Raw genomic sequence first — 18,979 nt, forward strand, 5'->3', positions numbered from 1 at the left:
TCATGTGGCTATGACCCTTGATAGGATGTGATGAGGACATTTCACATCATTTCACCTGTGTGGTGTTTCTTCCAAAAACCTGTAAGCTCAATCTAATAATGACAAAACATCAGAAAAATTCAGACTGGGGGATATTCTACAAGACACTTGGCCAATACTCCCAGACTGTCAAGGTCATGAAAAATAAGAAAAGACTAAGAAATTGTCACAGACCAGAGGAGACTTGGGAAGAGTATCAACTAAAGGCAATGTAGCATCCCAGAATGGATTCTGGAACAGGAGGACATCAATGAGAAAATGTGAAACCCATAGAGCCTAGGGGTTAGGTAATAGAATGTACCAGTGTCAGTTTCTGAGATTTGACAACACAGAATAGTATATTTACAATAGAAAAAAATTGGGTAAGGGGTACATGGAATCTCTCTGCACTATCTTTGCAACTTTCCTTTAAATTTAAACGTATTCCAAAATAAAAAGCTTATACACAACAACAAAAAAAAGAGGTTGGGCCTGCCCCGTTTCTCTTGGTCCTCCACATTTCTATGTACTCATGGTACATTGATATGGTCATGAAATTGCCTGGGAGTTAAATGTAGGGCAATTGTATTAACATGTATGACAGCACAATGGTGTACCTGGAAACCTCTGTTGGGTTCAGTATATGAAATTATAACCATATTTCTCCCCATTCCCACCCTGTCAACACACCAGAGACGTGGCTTTTTATTAAAAAAACTTTTTTTTAATTGGTTTACAAAGGAGCTACAGACTACATTGAAACTAATCTTTGTACAAAAAAGGCAAAAAAAAAAAAAAAAAAAAAAAGCCCCAAAACACCCAGAGACAAAAGGTAGGGGGAGAGACAAGAAAGGAAGATACAAAAGAGCAGGAAGAAACTGAAAGACAAGAGATTAGCATCATACATACATAAGATCAGGGGGGGAAAAAAGAGCAAGAAAGATGAGAGCGCATTTAGAAGTATTTCCCCACACAGCCCTGGTGATAATCAGATTGGAATCAACAACAAACACAGCATGAGAATATTAAGAGATTTAAAAAGGCAACAGTGGTATGGAGACTGGTTATCGCCAGTGTTGAGAAAGAGAAACCTGTTGTAGGCACCGGAGACTGGAGCACTGCCCCTCCCTCCCAGAGGATGACAGACCCGGGAAGAGGAAGCAGGCCCTGGGGCAGCTGCCATTGGTGTGTGTAGAGATGGTCTCCTCAGGTCAATCTCAGCGTATTATCCCCATCTTCCCCCCAGAGTCTTTGTACCCTAGACTCCAGGTGAGGGTACAGGACGTCATTGGGAGAAAAAGGTGAAGGCCTGCCCTAGTCCACACAGTTCAAGAGCAGTTGCTGGGAGAGTGGAGGGCAGTGTAGATAAAGCCCATTCCCCTGTGGAGAAGGCACAGTGTAATTCCTGAAGGTGAGACAGAGGAAAACACACACCCCAGGAGAGGTATCAACAGAGTCCTCACCACCTGCAGCCCCAGCCTAACCCCATTTGTTATGCTTTTTTTTGATACTGAAGGGAGTTGAGGGACAGATCACCACACCTCTTCTCACTTAGCAGGGACAAAGAAGACTGGGGATGTCTGACAATAAGGAAAGAGGAAAATAGGACAATGTACTCTTTCTCTCAAATGAACGTGGTAGAGGAAATCTTTCTGGGTTTGGGGACGTCAAACTGGAGAAGACATAAGGGAGGAATGAAGCCAGGGACCCCCTTATTTTCCCCTTGCCTAGCCTTCAATCTAAGGCAAGTGAGCCAAACTGGAAAGAGGGAGTAGGAATTTAAGCTTAAGGCTGTTCAATGTCCTCCCGGGGGGCTGGTGTTTAGGGAAGGCAGACAAAGAAAAGAAACAGGTCAACCTCAAAGCTGGTCTGCTCATCCTCCTAGAAAAGGTCTGTACCCCAGGAGGAGAGCCAAGAGAGGCACCAGAGAGAACACATGCTCCCAAACAAAAGTAATAACCTGCCCACATTTTATCAGCAGTTTTCAAAAGCAATGTTTTCCGGGGTTGGAGAAATGCCATATCCTCCTCCCTTTCCCCAAAACTACTGCTGCCACCTTTCATCCTTGCATATTAAGTTACTGGCTCTCTTCTAAGGGAGATGAAACTCTGAGATTTCACATTTCTCTTCCCAACCCTAAGAGGCTACCCAGCTTTGAATAGGGGGAAGGAGAGCTATGCTAAGGGCCCCTCACTTGAGGCAGCTAGACCATCCTCATTTCCTGGGTACTGGGATCTCCAAAACTTGTTTGGTCTGATCCCAAGGTCCAAAAGGCATCAGGGTACTTACAATTGAATGAAACTCTAAGCGAGTAGCACCAGGGCTCCCCCGAAGTGTAACAGGGGCCTGATTAATACCCCCAGAAGAACCCCTCAAAAAGTATATAAATTTATTGCGTCCTAGCAAAGATCTGCAGCTTCCAGTATTCACACAGTGTGAAGATATTAACAATACAAAATATATTCTGAAAGTCAAACATCTGCAGTTCATAGTGCTTTCTCAGATTTGTTAAAAAAATACAATGCTTAGTTTCCTATATAGGATATACAAAAGCAAAAAATATATATATATATATATATATGTATATAGTAGAAATAAATCAATCAGCCATAGTAATTTACAGCTTTTGTCTCTAACCCTCCCCCAATCATAATCTTTACCCCACACTTCAGTCTATATTTTCTGGGATCAAGGGTTCTGTGTTCTATTTATTCTGAATCAGGCTGAGAAATATCCATTAAATTGCATTCTGCATAGCACCCACAAACAGGGTGCTAGCTGGGAGGTCCCTGAAGGAAGATGGTGTGGGTTGTTACTGCTATGGGTTAAAAGTGAGACAATCAAATGACACAGATGAATGTGTATGGGCAACCTGAAAGGACAAGGGAATGAGTGCTTTAATATTACCAGTCCTCTGGGCATCTCCTGCCTCACAGGCTTGGTCATTTAACATTTTTAAATAAAAAAGCAACTCATGAAAGGTATTTGAGAATATACCTGTCAGTTACATTGATTTCTGCTGGCCAAAAAGTTCAGGGAAAGGATTTTCAGCAGTAAGCTCCCGTCTTAAGGAATGTAGGCTCCTCACTCCCTGTGGAAAAGACTGAGCAGCTCCCTGCTACTGGGAGACAAGAGCAGAAGCTGCTTCAGTTTGGGGGCCAAACAAGATACTGGATCTGGAGCCTCCAAAAGGGTATGTGGAAAGAACGGACTATGAATTCACTTACAACAAGGTTAATGAAGGGGACTGAAGGTAAACCAGCATTCCATCCCAGAGAAAATCATCACCAAATAACCTTCTAAACGCTTATAAGTCCTCAGCATCATTAAGCTAGTTTATAGCAAATAATTTCATACTGGGGAAGATTCCATTCTTTGAAATGCTCTAGCAAAATACTGCACGCTCCAGTGAGTTATACTGCCCTTTTCCTCCAAAAGATGCCTATATACATGATTACAGATATAAAATAATAGGCTGAGTTCTGCTTTCAGTGGGAATAAAGGGTGTGTGATAAGTGGCGGGGCATGGATGACTTTTACTTCAGTATTAACAGAATTTGATCTGGGGAAAGTTTCTCGCAATAGTTCCTGAGTGTATTAAGTCTGGAGAGGAAGGACCAAATGGAGTGAACTACTGTTCAGGATATTAACAGTTATTGTATTTCAGGTTAAACAACAACACAAGCTTACCCAGACACTAATTTGGATAGATTTTATATAAAATATATAGAATCATAGCATTATCTATTTGTAGTCAAGGTAAAAAGATTTATGAAAGAAACTAGGACTCTGCTATAGATCTGGATGTTGGTTTCCTTTCAAACACAGAAATAGTTTCTTTTTAAAAAGTGCAGTAGAATATCCCCCATTCATAATTGTAACTAATTTAGCATAAGCAAAGAAATGACCTCAGGAACATACCCAGGTTTTAAGACAGATTTCTAGGTAATGGGCCTGAAAGGCATTTTGAGCTGAATTTGATTTATTTTCCAACAATTTCAAATATAATTTCTCATCTGTGTGTAGATATATACAGGCACAAAACACACTCACACACAGTCATACACAAACACTTCATTTTCTATCAGATCAGGGCAATTTTTTATTGCAGGTCTCTTTTAGTATAGGCTAACAGAAAACCTATCCCCAATCTAACAGATTACACACATACACACAGCCATTTCCACACTTCCTCACAGTGAAAAGCTCTCTGACAGATACCAGAAGGTCAAGAGAGACAATGTTTTAATGGCTGGGCCTTGAGGACAACTCTGGTTGCATTTAAGTCTCAGTGCCAAATGCACTAAGAGTTCCCTGCCGCTATAATTTTTGGATCAGTCTCTTCAAGAATCAGGCCATGGAGAAAGCAGGATGGTGTCTCCCAATCTCTCCTATAAACCACAGTGGTAAGACAAGATTTCTTTTTGTTCTGGGCTGTTGTTCCCATGATCATGTGCTTCCTTTTCCCTTAGGAACCACCCAAGGAAGAATTAAGAGAAAAGATCAAAGAACCACTGCCTTGCCACGGGTACAGACTCTGGAGCTCTGCAGAATGGAAACCTGGAACAGATTTATTGGCTGATGCTCCTTAATAACATGAGAAAGAAACTACCAGGGATGTTCAAAAGAGGAAGTGCATTTCCTTTCAGAATGTGACCTCAGAAACCCATACCAAAGCTTAGACCTACTTTGGAAGACAGCTGTACAAAAGTCCAAATACTCCACTAATTCCTGAACTGGACTACTCTGAGTCACTTCCACTTTTGAGCGCATCATTTTCCTATTGAAAGCCCCTACATATTATTTGACCACTTTTGACAGTTTACACAAATTGATCCCAGATTATAACCTTTAAAGGGTCTCTTGTACAATTCCACAGAAAAACTTCTGACTCTTGATGCTTACAGCAGCTGATGAGAAGAGGTGCCTTTGACTCTCCAGCACCAAGAGGGTGCCTGCGTCAGTAGTAGTTTTGAACACTCTCTCCACAGCTACCTCAAGCATCAACCTGGGTTTCAAGGCTCTCCATTCTGCTGCTGGGACCAAGAACCTTAAAAGGTTGACAGAAGTGCCTCATCCAGGGATCATTACAAAATATGAAGCAATCAGGTGAGAGAAAGGGAGACAGAAAGGTTGAGTCAAGAAAGGAGTGCAAGAAGCTGATCCCAAATAAAAAGACAAAATTAAGAAAGGAAAAACATTATGTATGTGTATATAAACTAAAAGCAGAGCATATGAATGCTTAATCTGGTGGGAAGCCAAGACAACATCTCTAGAAAAGCTTGATGTGTCACAACAAGGCTCAGCCATAGGGAAATAAGGCAATATAAAAAATGACCAAGGTATTTTGGTCAGAGAATGGTCTCCTTCCTCCTCCCAGCCAACCCCTGCAAATGCATCTCTATATATCTTTTATATATATATATATATATATATGTATATATATATAATATAGAATCTGGTTTTTTTTTTTTTTTTTGTTAAAAAGTATTTCAATGATCATATATATTTATCAAGGCATGATGGCTTTAGGAAAGGGGGGGGATCCATCATGGGGGAGCTGAGAAGGGAAAGGCAGGAAGGGGAGGCTGGGGTAAGAAGTATAAGAAACTGTTTGGGGTCAAAGAAATGCCCATCAAAGGGTGGCACCAACAGAATTTTCACTAATGTTTCCCACTTCAAGGAGGTACTGATGATATAGGTGGGTGCCAGGACCCCATCTCTTCTCTTGTATCCCTCCCCCAAATTCTTCCCACCACCATGCATTTTAATGCCTCATGGCTCTCTCTCCCACATGTCTCTTGGACCCATGCTACCTTGCATCCCAGGGTTGATGGGTATGGCCCATATGTCTCTGGCCCCGGGTGCCTGATCTCAGAAGCCATTGCCACTGATATTAATGGACTGCAGATCCGCCACCTGCATGACGTTGATGCCACTGTTGGCAAGACGGGCAATACCCTCTGGACAGATGGCCTCCATGGCTACCATATTGGTGGTAATAAGGGCTGAAGGGGTGGCAGTGCCACTGCCTTCTGAACCTGCCCCACTGTCCAGGGGCAAAGTGCCCACACTCAGGGATACACCTGGGCCTCCTTTCTTATTCTGGTGGGTCTTGATATGCTTTGACAGGTGGTCACTCCTCATGAAGCGCTTGGGACACTCAGGGCAGGCAAATTTCTTCTCACCTTGGTAAAAGAAAAGAAGATAAGAAACAGACATCTTAGGAAATAGGATTACCTTGTCCAATTCATGGCTTTCAAACTATATTAGAATATTAGGCAATCTTAAGAAGGTGATAAAAACAATAAAAATCTGTTAAGTATCTTTTTGGGGAAGGGGAAGAAAAACAGGTAAAGGTCAAGCAGTACTCAGAAAGGAAGGAACACAGCAAAAAATAAGGCAGAAAATCCCACTGAAAACCTAACTTCTTCCTTCTTAAACATTTTCCAGATTAATTCTAATTCCATTTATGATCCACACATTCACTTTCAAACTAAGCTGTTCAGAAATTTTAGTTATTTCATAGATATATTTTGTGTCTTTCTATTCTGATCTATTACTATTTCTCTGGGCTCCTACTCACCTGTGTGTGTGCGTTTGTGTCTCTGTAGCTCATCTGAACGTGTAAAGCGCTTCCCACAGTATGACCAAGTACACATGAATGGCCTCTCGCCTGTATGCCAGCGCAAGTGTGCCCGTAGGTGTGAGGTCTTGCCATATACTTTCCCACAGCCTTGGATGTGGCAAATGTGCTGTTTCTTTTTGCCAGGATCCCCAGAGCCCCTGAAAATAAGAACACAACTATTCATCATGCATTCCAGAGAGAAAAATTAAAGAATCCCAGTGTCAACAGGTTATTACCTGATGCCCTCAAAAACTAACCCAAATTTTTATTTTAAAAAAAGGCTTCTTGGGGCGCCTGGGTTAAGTGCCCAGTCGGTTAAGTGTCTGATTCTTGGTTTCGACTCAGGTTATGATCTCATGGTTTTGTGAGTTCGAGTCCCAAGTCATGATTTCACGGTTTGTGGGATTTAACCCTGTGCACTGTCAGGACAGAGCCTCCTTGGGATTCTCTCCCTCTCTCTGCCCCTCCCCTACTTATGCACGCTCTCTCAAAATAAAAAAACTTAAAAAGAAAAAAGGAAAAAAAAAAAGGCTTCTCTTTAGTATCAAAGGAAAAACCTTTGGTTGATTCTGATTCTTAATACTCAAAATTCAAGTTTTAAGTTTCCTTTCTACTGGATATTTACTCTTCCCTGTTTTTTATTCCTTAATCAGTTTTGATGTTTGATGTTTGTGGGTGACTTGGAAAGTCTGTAAGGCATTTTCCTGTATTTTTCAGGAAGTATAAGTCTCAATACAAGCATTTTCCATGGGAACTACTGTGAACATGGTGATATTTTTGGCTGGGAACTTACTTAAGGAGCAAAGCACCTAGTGGAAAACTTTAAAGAAAATATAATAGTTTACAACTATAAACTTATCTCCTAAAATAAAGCTCAAGAGCCAAATGGTAAATATTAAAAGCTGGAAAGCTAGAGCACTATCAGGGACTTCAGTGGGAGAGAAAGATGGGCTGTATAAAAGTTAAAACAGGGGAAAAAAAATCCTAACTAATTCAAGGTATATTTTAAAAAATGCATTACATATATACATATATATATATATATATATATATATATATATATATACACACACACACATACACATATATATACATGTATGCATATATATATGTATATACATACACACATACATACATATACACACACCCACACACCCAATATGAAGCAGTTCCTAAGCTTCTCTCAGCAATCAGTTCTGAAATGTTTTTGCCAAACCAATTTGTTCCATGTGTGATCCATTAGTGGGCATTGGGGAGATTTCCAGGAGGGACTTTTCTTGGGATTTAACAGCACATATTAGCAGAGGGGAAAAAACCATAACGGAAATGAAATCACATGTAGGTAGAAATCAGAGAACTTACTTCAAAAATTTAAATCCACTTTAAGCTTTGTTAGAAGGAAACTACTGTACTCAGTGCTTATTTTTTTCTTCTAAAGATTTTATTATTTTTAAGAAATCTCTACACCCAACGTGGGGCTTGAATTTACAATCCCAAGATCAAGAGTCACACACTGCACTGACTGAGCCAGCCAGGCACCCTCAGTGTGCTTTTGATGCAGGTTTTTCCTGTAACATATGGTTAACCTACAAAGAACTCAAATTATTTTTGGTTTTGGTGCTTTTCTCATTTTTGTATTTATTTATTATTTTAAATGTTTCAGAGAGAAAGAGAGCGCGTGAACTTGCACCACACAGGGGAGGAGCAGGGCGGGGGATGGAGGATCTGAAGCAGGCTCTGTGCTGATAGCAGACAGCCCCATAAGGGGCTCGAACCCACAAACCATGAGATCACGACCTGAGCCAAAGTTGGACACCTAACCGACTGAGCCACTCAAGGTGCCTTTTTTTTTTTAATTTTTTTTTAACGTTTATTTATTTTTGGGACAGAGAGAGACAGAGCATGAACGGGGGAGGGGCAAAGAGAGAGGGAGACACAGAATCGGAAGCAGGCTCCAGGCTCCGAGCCATCAGCCCAGAGCCTGACGCGGGGCTCGAACTCACGAACGGCGAGATTGTGACCTGAGCCGAAGTCGGACGCTCAACCGACTGAGCCACCCAGGCGCCCCAAGGTGCCCATTTTTGTATTTATTTTTGAGACCAAAGCTTAACAGATTTTTAAGGTGTTAAGATTTTTTAAGGCATTAAAAAATCTATATGACTTTGTATTTTCTTTCAAAAGCAATGAATTGTAGAAAAAGAATAGAACTTGGTACTCTCCAGAAATAATACTGAATAAAATAGAATATTCTACTAATGAGAAAAATTTGTCAGAACTTTGCTCTGCAGGACATATTAGGTTCCATGATGGAAGAATTTTCTTTTCTTTTTTTAAAAAAATTTCTTTTTAATGTTTTTATTTATTCTTGAGAGAGAAAGACAGAGTGTGAGCGGGGAGGGGCAGAGAAAGGGAGACAGTGAATCTGAAGCAGGCACCAGGCTCTGAGCTGTCAGCACAGAACCCGATGCAGGACTCGAACTCACAAGCTGTGAGATCATGACCTGAGCCGAGGTCAGAAGCTTAACCGACTGAACCATCCAGGAGCCCCTGGAAGAATTTTCTAACTGGAGTAGTATTTTTTGTCTGTTTTGAAGGAAAAGAAGACTCAGAAAACCCTTATGACTCTCACATAGCCACTATAAAAAAATCATTACAGTAGGTATGTTTCTTTTTCTTTGCAAGACTATTTTACAAGCAACTTTGTTAAAACCATCTCAAAACAGACATATGGTAACAATCATCAGACCAGTTGGCTGCATCTGATTACCTTATCTCTGGAGAAAGCAGACACCTATTAAGGCCCCAGGTCTTAGAGTAGATGAAAGGCTCAGAGCTGGAACTAAAATCCTATAATATAACCCAATCAAATGTATTGTACTCTCTATCTCTGGTCCCTCTGCAACACTGCCAAGTCTTAAATGTTAAAAAATTAACCCTCCTCTGCTTACCTCCAAATCCATTCATTTTTCTCCTTTATACCCTTAAGACACTGGCTGGGTCAACTTACCTTCCTTCACTATCTTTACAATAGGGGCAGGTGCATGCTTCACGCCGGGTCCTCCGACCAGCCTGGGGTTGGGGATCTGGGCTGTTTTCTCCTTCTTCTCCACCTGCTGTGTCATCATGTATTCCATCACCACCAGCTCCGTGGAGGCCAAGCTGAGCTCCATGATCACCTGAAATTAAGAGAGCAAAAGGGTTAAGGTGAAGTAAGGGAGGTCATCAAGTTGCAGTTATTTCAGTGACACTTTACAGCACCATTTCTTCAAAGCTTTGAAGCCACATTTACTGATATTGCCATCCATTCTTGAAATCTCAAAAACCATCATTGAAAATACAAAGAGCGGGGCGCCTGGGTGGCGCAGTCGGTTAAGCGTCCGACTTCAGCCAGGTCACGACCTCGCGGTCCGTGAGTTCGAGTCCCGCGTCAGGCTCTGGGCTGATGGCTCGGAGCCTGGAGCCTGTTTCCGATTCTGTGTCTCCCTCTCTCTCTGCCCCTCCCCCGTTCATGCTCTGTCTCTCTCTGTCCCAAAAATAAATAAAAAATGTTGAAAAAAAAATTAAAAAAAAAAAAAAAAAAGAAAATACAAAGAGCTAGCAAATATATAAAAACATGATCAATGTCATTTAATTTTTTAAAAATATTTTAAGTAATCTGTATACCCAATGTGGGGCTCGAGCTTACAACTCTGAGATAAAAAGCTGCATGCTCTAGGGGTGCCTGGGTGGCTCAGTTGGTTAAATGTCCAACTTTGGCTCAGGTCATGATCTCACAGTTTGCGGGTTCAATCCCCGCATTAGGCTCTGTGCTGAACACTTGCTCAGAGCCTGGAGTCTGCTTCAGATTCTGTGTCTCCTTCTCTCTTTGCCCCTCCTCTGCTCACGCTCTGTCTCACTCTGTCTCTCAAAAATAAATAAGTGTAAAGAAAAAAAAAAAAGAAAAAAGAGTTGCATGCTCTATCAACTGAGCCAGCCAGGTACCCCATTCTCATTTAATTTTTAAAATGCAATCCTATGTATAGTGGACTTTTGTAATTTTTCACCTATCAGATCACAAAAAGTTAAAACTCTAATAATGCACAGAATTAGCAAGGATATGGGGAAACAGGCATTTTTATACATAGGTGATGATAAATCAGTACATTTTGAAGGCCAATTTGGCAATTTTTGTTAATATTTATTTTGAGAGAGAGAGTGCGAGTGGGGGACAGGAGCAGACGGAGAGAAAGAATCTTTCAGGGATTCTGAGCCAAAATCAAGAGTGGGTGGCTCAACCGACTGAGCCACTCAGGCACCCTCGAGCATGTGACTCTTGATCTCAAGGTGATTATTTCAAGCTCCATGTTGGGCACAGAGTTTATTTTAAAAAATAAAATGACACGGGGCGCCTGGGTGGCGCAGTCGGTTAAGCGTCCGACTTCAGCCAGGTCACGATCTCGCGGTCCGTGAGTTTGAGCCCCGCGTCAGGCTCTGGGCTGATGGCTTGGAGCCTGTTTCCGATTCTGTGTCTCCTTCTCTCTCTGCCCCTCCCCCGTTCATGCTCTGTCTCTCTCTGTCCCAAAAATAAATGAAAAACGTTGAAAAAAAAATAAATAAATAAATAAATAAATAAATAAAATAAAAAATAAAAAATAAAAAATAAAATGACATTAAAAAAAATTTTAAATATACATCTTCAAAGTAATTCCACTTTGAATCAACAATGTCCTATGGATATACTCCTGAGTATACAAAAATATGTGATGATTTTTTTAAGAAAGTTTATTTGAGAGCGAGACAGAGAGAGAGAGAGAGAGCGCGCGCACGCGTGCTTGAGAATGAATCCCAAACAGCCTCCACACTGTCAGCACAGAGCCTGACATGGGGCTCAAACTCACAAACTGAAAGATGACCTGAACTGAAATGGAGTCAGACACCTAACTGAGCCACTCAGGCGCAGCGACGATAATGTTTTCTATAGCTTTGTAACAACAAAAAACTAGAAACATGAGGTCATGATCTCATGGTTCAAGTCCCATGTGGGGCTCTGCACTGGCAGTGTAGAGTTTGCTTGGGATTCTCAGTCTGTCTCTCTCTGCTCCCCTGCTTGCATGTGTGTCTGCGAATGCACGCGTGCTCTCTCTCTCTCTCTCTCTCTCTAAGAAAATAAACATTTAAAAAAAGAAACATTACAAATCTCAGTGCTTGGTTTTACTTCTGCACCTAACCTCCACTCTTTTCAGCTCATCAACATAATTTTGTTACAATGCCTAATAATAAGCTCTCCTGGTGCTTTCCTTCTCATTGCACCACTTCTAAGCATCAACCTATGGCATTAAAATAAATTGTAGTGTTCTGAGATGTTCATGATTTTGGCAGAGCTTAACAGGAAGGACTGGAGTACAAGGTTAAGAACAGGTTTTGGAGTAGGACAGATGTAGATATGTGACCGTTCTTTAGTTACTAGTTTCTCCCTCAGTAAAACTGGGATGAAACATTATCAATCTCATAAAGTTGTGAAAAATAATACATGTAAGGTGTTTAGCACAGTATCTGTCACATAACAAACATTTAACACACTGTAGCTAATATTATTAGGAAAATATCTTGTGGGAAAACAACTGTGAGAAATCATGGAATAAGATATATACCACTATTTTATTTAATCAATTTGCCTTAAAAACTATATATGAAACTGAGGAGAAACTCCCTGTGACAGGGATGGATAATTTCTCCTCTTGAAATAAGCCCAAAAAGCTCAGCAGGTAAGACAGAATGCTAGTTAATATCACCAGTAGTTACCTACCAAAAATTACCTTCAGAAGAGATATTTATGAACCTGTAGATTCAGCTATCTACAATGGGTCTTTAGAAACAAAATAAGCAAAACCATGATCCATACAAGCAAATCATCTTTGATCTACTTTCCAAATTAATCTAACTCCATTAAAATCAGAGAAGCAATTCATTAAACCCCAAAGTTCTCTACTGTCACAATCAAGTAGAAAGAAGCAAACTTTTCTCCATTTTATTGAGACATAAGCCTAACATCCAGGACATGGCATGATTCAGTAAAAAGGGAAACAAAGAAATACTTAGATACTAGGACTCTGTAAAACCGTATCTCTAAGCCTCTATCAAATTCTTACAAAATGGACAGTCAAGGAGCAGCTGGGTGGCTCAGTCGGTTAAGCGTCCGGCTTCGGCTCAGGTCGTGATCTCGCGGTGAGTTCGAGCCCAGCATCGGGCTCTGTGCTGACGGCTCAGAGCCTGGAGCCTGCTTCGGATTCTGTGTCTCCCTCTCTCTCTGCCCCTCCCCCGCTCATGCTCTGTCTCTCAAAAATAAATAAACATTTAAAAAAAATTTTAAAGGGGCGCCTGGGTGGCTCAGTCGGTTAGGCATCCGACTTCAGCTCAGGTCATGATCTCGCGGTCCGTGGGTTCAAGCCCCGTGTCGGGCTCTGTGCTGACAGCTCAGAGCCTGGAGCCTGCTTCAGATTCTGTGTCTCCCTCTCTCTCTGACCCTCCCCTGTTCATGCTCTGTCTCTCTCTGTCTCAAAAATAAACATTAAATTTTTTTTTTTAAATAAAAAAATAAAAAAAAATTTTATTATTTTTTTTTTAATTTTTTTTTCAACGTTTTTTATTTATTTTTGGGACAGAGAGAGACAGAGCATGAACGGGGGAGGGGCAGAGAGAGAGGGAAACACAGAATCGGAAACAGGCTCCAGGCTCCGAGCCATCAGCCCAGAGCCTGACGCGGGGCTCGAACTCACAGACCACGAGATCGTGACCCGGCTGAAGTCGGATGCTCAACCGACTGCGCCACCCAGGCGCCCCAATAAAAAAAAATTTTAAAACAAAATGGACAGTCAAAGCTAATATCCTCCTTGACCCCTGCTATGACTGCAAAAGATTTTTTTTAATATGAAACTGGAAATGGGGTTAAATGAGTTTCATTTAACTTTAAAAAGGGATGAAATACTAACAAAGCATCAGCATCAGACCAGAGTCTGTTTCCAGCCTCTTTTAATAACAGTTTTAGAAAAAGAAGTTTTATCTTAGAATGTGGCATCAGTTAAGCAATGAAATAAATTAAAGATTTTCCTTTCCATGATGAAAATAACAAGTAAACCAAAGGCACAGTTTAATGACAGTCTTGCCCAACCCAGGGTTGCCTCTAGCATCAGTTATTGTAATAGCTGTGGCAGTTAACACACTTTTTCAGTTTCTTCAAAGGGAAGAAGTGTGCTGAAGTCATGAACTTTTAAGAAGACCACCATGACAAGTCAAATAACTTATTCTTCTCTGATAAAACACCCAGGGAATACTAAAATAAGAAACTCCTCAATAATTTTCAAAAGGGTAGTTCCCACACCCTTCTCTATTCACCTGGTCTCTGGAATTATTTGGAGAACACGGTCTTCTTTAATTCAGTAAGTATTAACACAGTATGACTGACTTTCAAAAAACTATACCTATATTAAGCATACAATGAGTTTTCTGAACATGTTTCATTTTACACAATAGATTTAATCTAAAGAATCAAATCTCAGTCCAGGAAGTGTTTGTGCGTTCAGCCACATTCAAGCACAATATAGGTAACACATCATCTAAGCGGTAGGAACATCCAGAATATAGCTCTAAATCAAGAAATAAAAGCATCTTTAGTAACAGAAATAGTAATTCATAATACATTGTACTTTATTTTTCAAAATAATAATAATTTTATTAATCTGGTTTCCCAGTCCAAGCAAATCAGAAAAAGGAAGAGGACTGTACTTTTTTTTTTTTTCAACGTTTTTAATTTATTTTTGGGACAGAGAGAGACAGAGCATGAACGGGGGAGGGGCAGAGAGAGAGGGAGACACAGAATTGGAAGCAGGCTCCAGGCTCCGAGCCGTCAGCCCAGAGCCTGATGCGGGGCTCGAACTCACGGACCGCGAGATCGTGACCTGGCTGAAGTCGGACGCTTAACCGACTGCGCCACCCAGGCGCCCCAGGACTGTACTTTTTAATGACACAAAAGCTGACAATTGGGAGTGATAAAATGTAAAAATTTTACATTTTTACGAAACATTTACAAAAAAATTCATATAGATGGCCTCCCAATTCATCTCTACATTGACTACTTGGTTATGCTTGAGATACAATTTAACATAAGAGACAAAATTAATGCTTGATTCTGTCAATTACTAGTTTGCATAACAATTAGCAGCTTTCCTAGAATCCTTGCAAAGTGACAAGATGAATTTTTTCTTTTTTTTTTTTTTTTATTTTTTTTTAACGTTTATTTATTTTGAGACAGAGAGAGACAGAGCATGAACAGGGGAGGGGCATAGAGAGAGGGAGACACAGAATCTGAAACAGGCTCCGGGCTCTGAGCTGTCAGCACAGAGCCCGACGTGGGGCTCGAACTCACGGACCGTGAGATCATGACCTGAGCCGAAGTTGGACACTTAACCGACTGAGCCACCCAGGCGCCCCTTCCTTTTCTTAAAAATTCAAGTTTATTGGGGTGCCTGGCTGGCTCAGTCAAAAGAGCACGTTACTCTTGAGCTCAGGGTCATGAGTTCGAACCTCACGTTGGGGGAGAGATTACTTAATAAACTTTAAAATAAATCAAGTTTACAACTCTGAGCACAAGATCCTGAGATCAAGAGTCAGATGCTCTACTGACTGAGCCAGCCAGGCACCCCTAATGTGAATTTATACTTTCTCTCATAACTTCTACCTTAAATTCTTTTAACTCATTTTTTAAAATGTTTATTGAGAGAGCACGCGTGCGCATGAGAGGGGGATGTGCAGAGAGAGAAGGGAACAGAGGATCTGAAGCAGGTTCCTCACTGAGCACAGACTCTCATGTGGGGCTCAAACTCACAAACTGCAAGATCATGACCTGAGCCGAAGTCAGAGGCTTAACTGACTGAGCCATCCAAGGTACCCTACAGTTCATTATAGATAATAAGGTTTCACTATAGAGTTTTTGGTTTTGCTATCTTAGTTTCTGTAGCTATTATAATTTTTGTTTTGGAACTATTTTGGACTTACAGGGACACTATAAAGATAATTCAGAAAGTTCTTACACATTCTTCAATGAGCTTCCCTTAATAATCTTATATAACTAAGGTACATTTGTCAAAACTAATTAAGTGATACAATACTAGTAAATAACAACAGGCTTTATCTGGATTTCATCAGTTTTTCCACTAATGTCTTTACTCTCTTCCAGAATCCCATCCAGGATACTACACTGCATTGAGTTGCCAGGTCTCCTTAGGCTCCTCAGATCTATGTGTCTCTGCCTTTCATGACCTTGACAGTTTTTAAGAATATTGGTTGGTATTTTGTAGAATATCTCATAATTTGAATTTTTTTTTTGGGGGGGGTTCTCATTAGACTAAACTTATGTGTTTTGCAGAAGAATATCATATCAGGGCAATACATTCTCATCACACCACATTAGGAGATATGCAAGCTCAACATACTGTTTTTAGAAGGGAGATTCAGGAAAATTTAAAAAAGGGGGGGGGGGGAGGAAGAAGGAAAAAAACAGACAACTACCACTATTTTCCCACAATTTTCAGTATGTCATATTTTGAAAGTTTTGAAATAAAGATTCAGTCTTTTAAAGTAATTACTTAGGGGGCATCTTGCTGGCTCAGTTGGGAGAGCACGCGACTCAATCTCAGGAGTTGTGAGTTCCAGTTGCACATTCAGCATAGGATTATTTTTAAAAATAAATAGGGGCACCTGGGTGGCTCAGTTGGTTGAGCATCTGATTTGACTTCAGCTCAGGTCATGATAAGCCTGGAGCCTGCTTCGGATTCTATATCTCCCTCTCTCTCTGCACCTCCCCAGCCTACACACTCTCTCTCTCTCTCAAAAAATTAACATTAAAAAATTTTTAAGTAAGTACAGGGGTGCCTTGGTGGCTCGCCTGGTTAAGTGTCCAACTCTTGATTTTGGCTCAGGTCATGATCTTATGGTTTGTGGGACTGAGCCTTGCACTGGGCTCTGCATTATCAGCGTGGAACCTGCTTGGGATTCTCTCTCCCCTACTCTCTGCCACTCCCCCGCTTGCATGCTCTCTTTCTCTCAAAATAAATAAACACACTTACAAAAAGTTAAATACATACATACATACATACATACATACATAAAGTAATTATTTAAGTGGACTCCTCATTCTCTATTTGTGGTTGTTTCAGTGGTATGTGTATGCATGTGCATTAGGCTATGGGGCTCAAAAGTAGATACTACCACATGTTTCCAGTTTTCATTCACTCCTTCTTCCTGCCCAAAAGCCACCTGATTTTTTTTTCAGGTTAACACTGTGCCAGGTTAAAAATATTCCCCTTCTCGGGGTGCCTGGGTGGCTCAGTCGGTTAGGCGGCCGACTTCGGCTCAGGTCATGATCTCGCGGTCCATGAGTTCGAGCCCCGCGTCGGGCTCTGTGCTGACAGCTCAGAGCCTGGAGCCTGTTTCAGATTCTGTGTCTCCCTCTCTCTGACCCTCCCCTGTTCATGCTGTCTCTCTCTGTCTCAAAAATAAATAAAAACGTTAAAAAAAAAAATATCCCCCTTCTCAGATACCCCTGCAGATGAGAAGTAGTCAAGTGACAGGTCTTGGCCAATTAGGTGTAAAACAAAATTGCTGGGTAAGGCTTCCAGCTCTTTTTTTTTTAAGTTTATCCATGTATTTTGAGAGAGAAAGAGCGTGCGTACAAGAGGGGGCAGAGAAAGAGGGAGAGAGAGAATCCCAAGCAGGCTCCACGTTATCAGAGCAGAGTCTGACATAGGGCTTGATCTCAACCATGAACCATGAGATCATGACCTCAGCTGAAATCAAGAGTTGGATACTTAAATGACTGAGCCATCCACGCCATCCCAGGAAAGCTCTTTAAATGGGAACAACTAAGCTTGTTTCCTCCTTTATCAAGCTTCACTTTTTCCTCCTTTATCCTGTCTGGAAAGAAGTGACAATGCCCAAAGCTAGTGCAGCTGCCTTACAAGCATGGCAACTGTCTCACATTCAGGCAAAAGTAAACATGACCAGGGTTCCCTGAGTTGCTGCAAGAACTTTGGACTCACTACCTTCAGACTTCATGTTACATAAAAATAAGCCCCTACCTAGCTAAGTCATAATAGGTTTCCTGGTTATATCCAGCTAAATATACGTTCCCTAACTATAAAAAAAAAAAAAAAGAAAAAGAAAAAGAAAAAGAAAAAAAAAGAAAAGAAATTATGTATGTATATAATATATATAATAATATATATGTTTTTTTTTCTTTTTTTTAAGTAAGTCATAACTCTGCTGGGCCCATTAATTTTTCTTGACTATATGGTCTACACCTCAGTATGTCCTACAAGTATTTTGTGTCACTATTTTTTGTGTCAAATTGGTAAGAGCCTTTATTTTATTTATTTTTTGTCCAGCTCCCAGAACTATAAGTGGGTACACATCTAACAAAAAATTCTAATTAATTTATATTAAATTAGACCACACAAGAATAGAGAACAGACACCAGAAACTTACTTCCTCCTGAGACAGAACATAAGCCCTTGCTAATTCATTAGTAACTTGTGCTCGATACAAATCCATATACCTTGCTTCTAAACTCATTTTTTCCATGGGCACCTGGATGACTTAGTGAGTTAAACATCAAACTCTTGATTTCGGCTCAAGTCATGATCCCAGAATCGAGGGATCAAGCTTGGGCTCTGCACTGAGCATGGAGCTTGTTTGGGATTCTCTCACTCTTTCCCCCTGCCCCTCTTCCCAGCTCACATACCCCCTCTCAAAAAGGAAAAAAAAAGTTTGAAATTCATTTTTTCCACATTAATTCTTTCCTGATTATAGAATTACTACAACATATTATACCCTCTCTCTCTCTCTCTCTTTCACACACACACACACACACACACACACACACACACACACACACACACACAATTTACAGACTTTACTATATATAAACTTCCTTTAGGGCTTATCCCTATAGTACCCTATGCCATGTGGACTCCCTAAGAATAGACTATAGAAATGTTTATCAATCATTTACTGTCTATTGTTCCAAGTACTATACTAAGCTCTGGGGATTCAAACAAATAGTTCTCGCTGTGAAGAGCTTGTAGTTCTCTAGAGAAGAGAGAAACTGATAATTTCAAAATAGTAACATAAATGTTATAGTAAAAGCCATTCCAAGGATGTTCTGGTATTGAAAAGGGTAAATTCCCCATTCTGGAACTTCAGAGAAGGCTTACTTCCCAGAGGAGCTGATATTTGGGCCAAACTCTAAAGAATGCATAGGAGTTAGCCAGGTGAAAAATGTTGGCAAGGGAGGGGTTCCCA

The 18,979-nt window shown here is 40.7% G+C and overlaps 1 protein-coding gene across 1 annotated transcript in view; it reads right to left on the reverse strand.

The window, feature by feature from the left end:
* Nucleotides 1-4,091: 4,091 nt before the first annotated feature.
* SP1 (Sp1 transcription factor) overlaps nt 4,092-18,979 on the reverse strand; it is a 40,558-nt gene continuing 25,670 nt past the window's right edge. Inside the window, exons 4-6 of the mRNA XM_058742578.1 lie at nt 9,654-9,822; nt 6,605-6,804; nt 4,092-6,206 (exon numbers count right to left, since the gene is read on the reverse strand). Of these exons, the coding sequence (XP_058598561.1) occupies nt 5,893-6,206; nt 6,605-6,804; nt 9,654-9,822 (683 nt within the window). The 3' untranslated portion in view covers nt 4,092-5,892. The remainder of the gene's footprint in view (nt 6,207-6,604; nt 6,805-9,653; nt 9,823-18,979) is intronic.

Source organism: Neofelis nebulosa, chromosome 8, assembly GCF_028018385.1.
Source record: "Neofelis nebulosa isolate mNeoNeb1 chromosome 8, mNeoNeb1.pri, whole genome shotgun sequence".
NCBI classification, from domain to species: domain Eukaryota; kingdom Metazoa; phylum Chordata; class Mammalia; order Carnivora; family Felidae; genus Neofelis; species Neofelis nebulosa.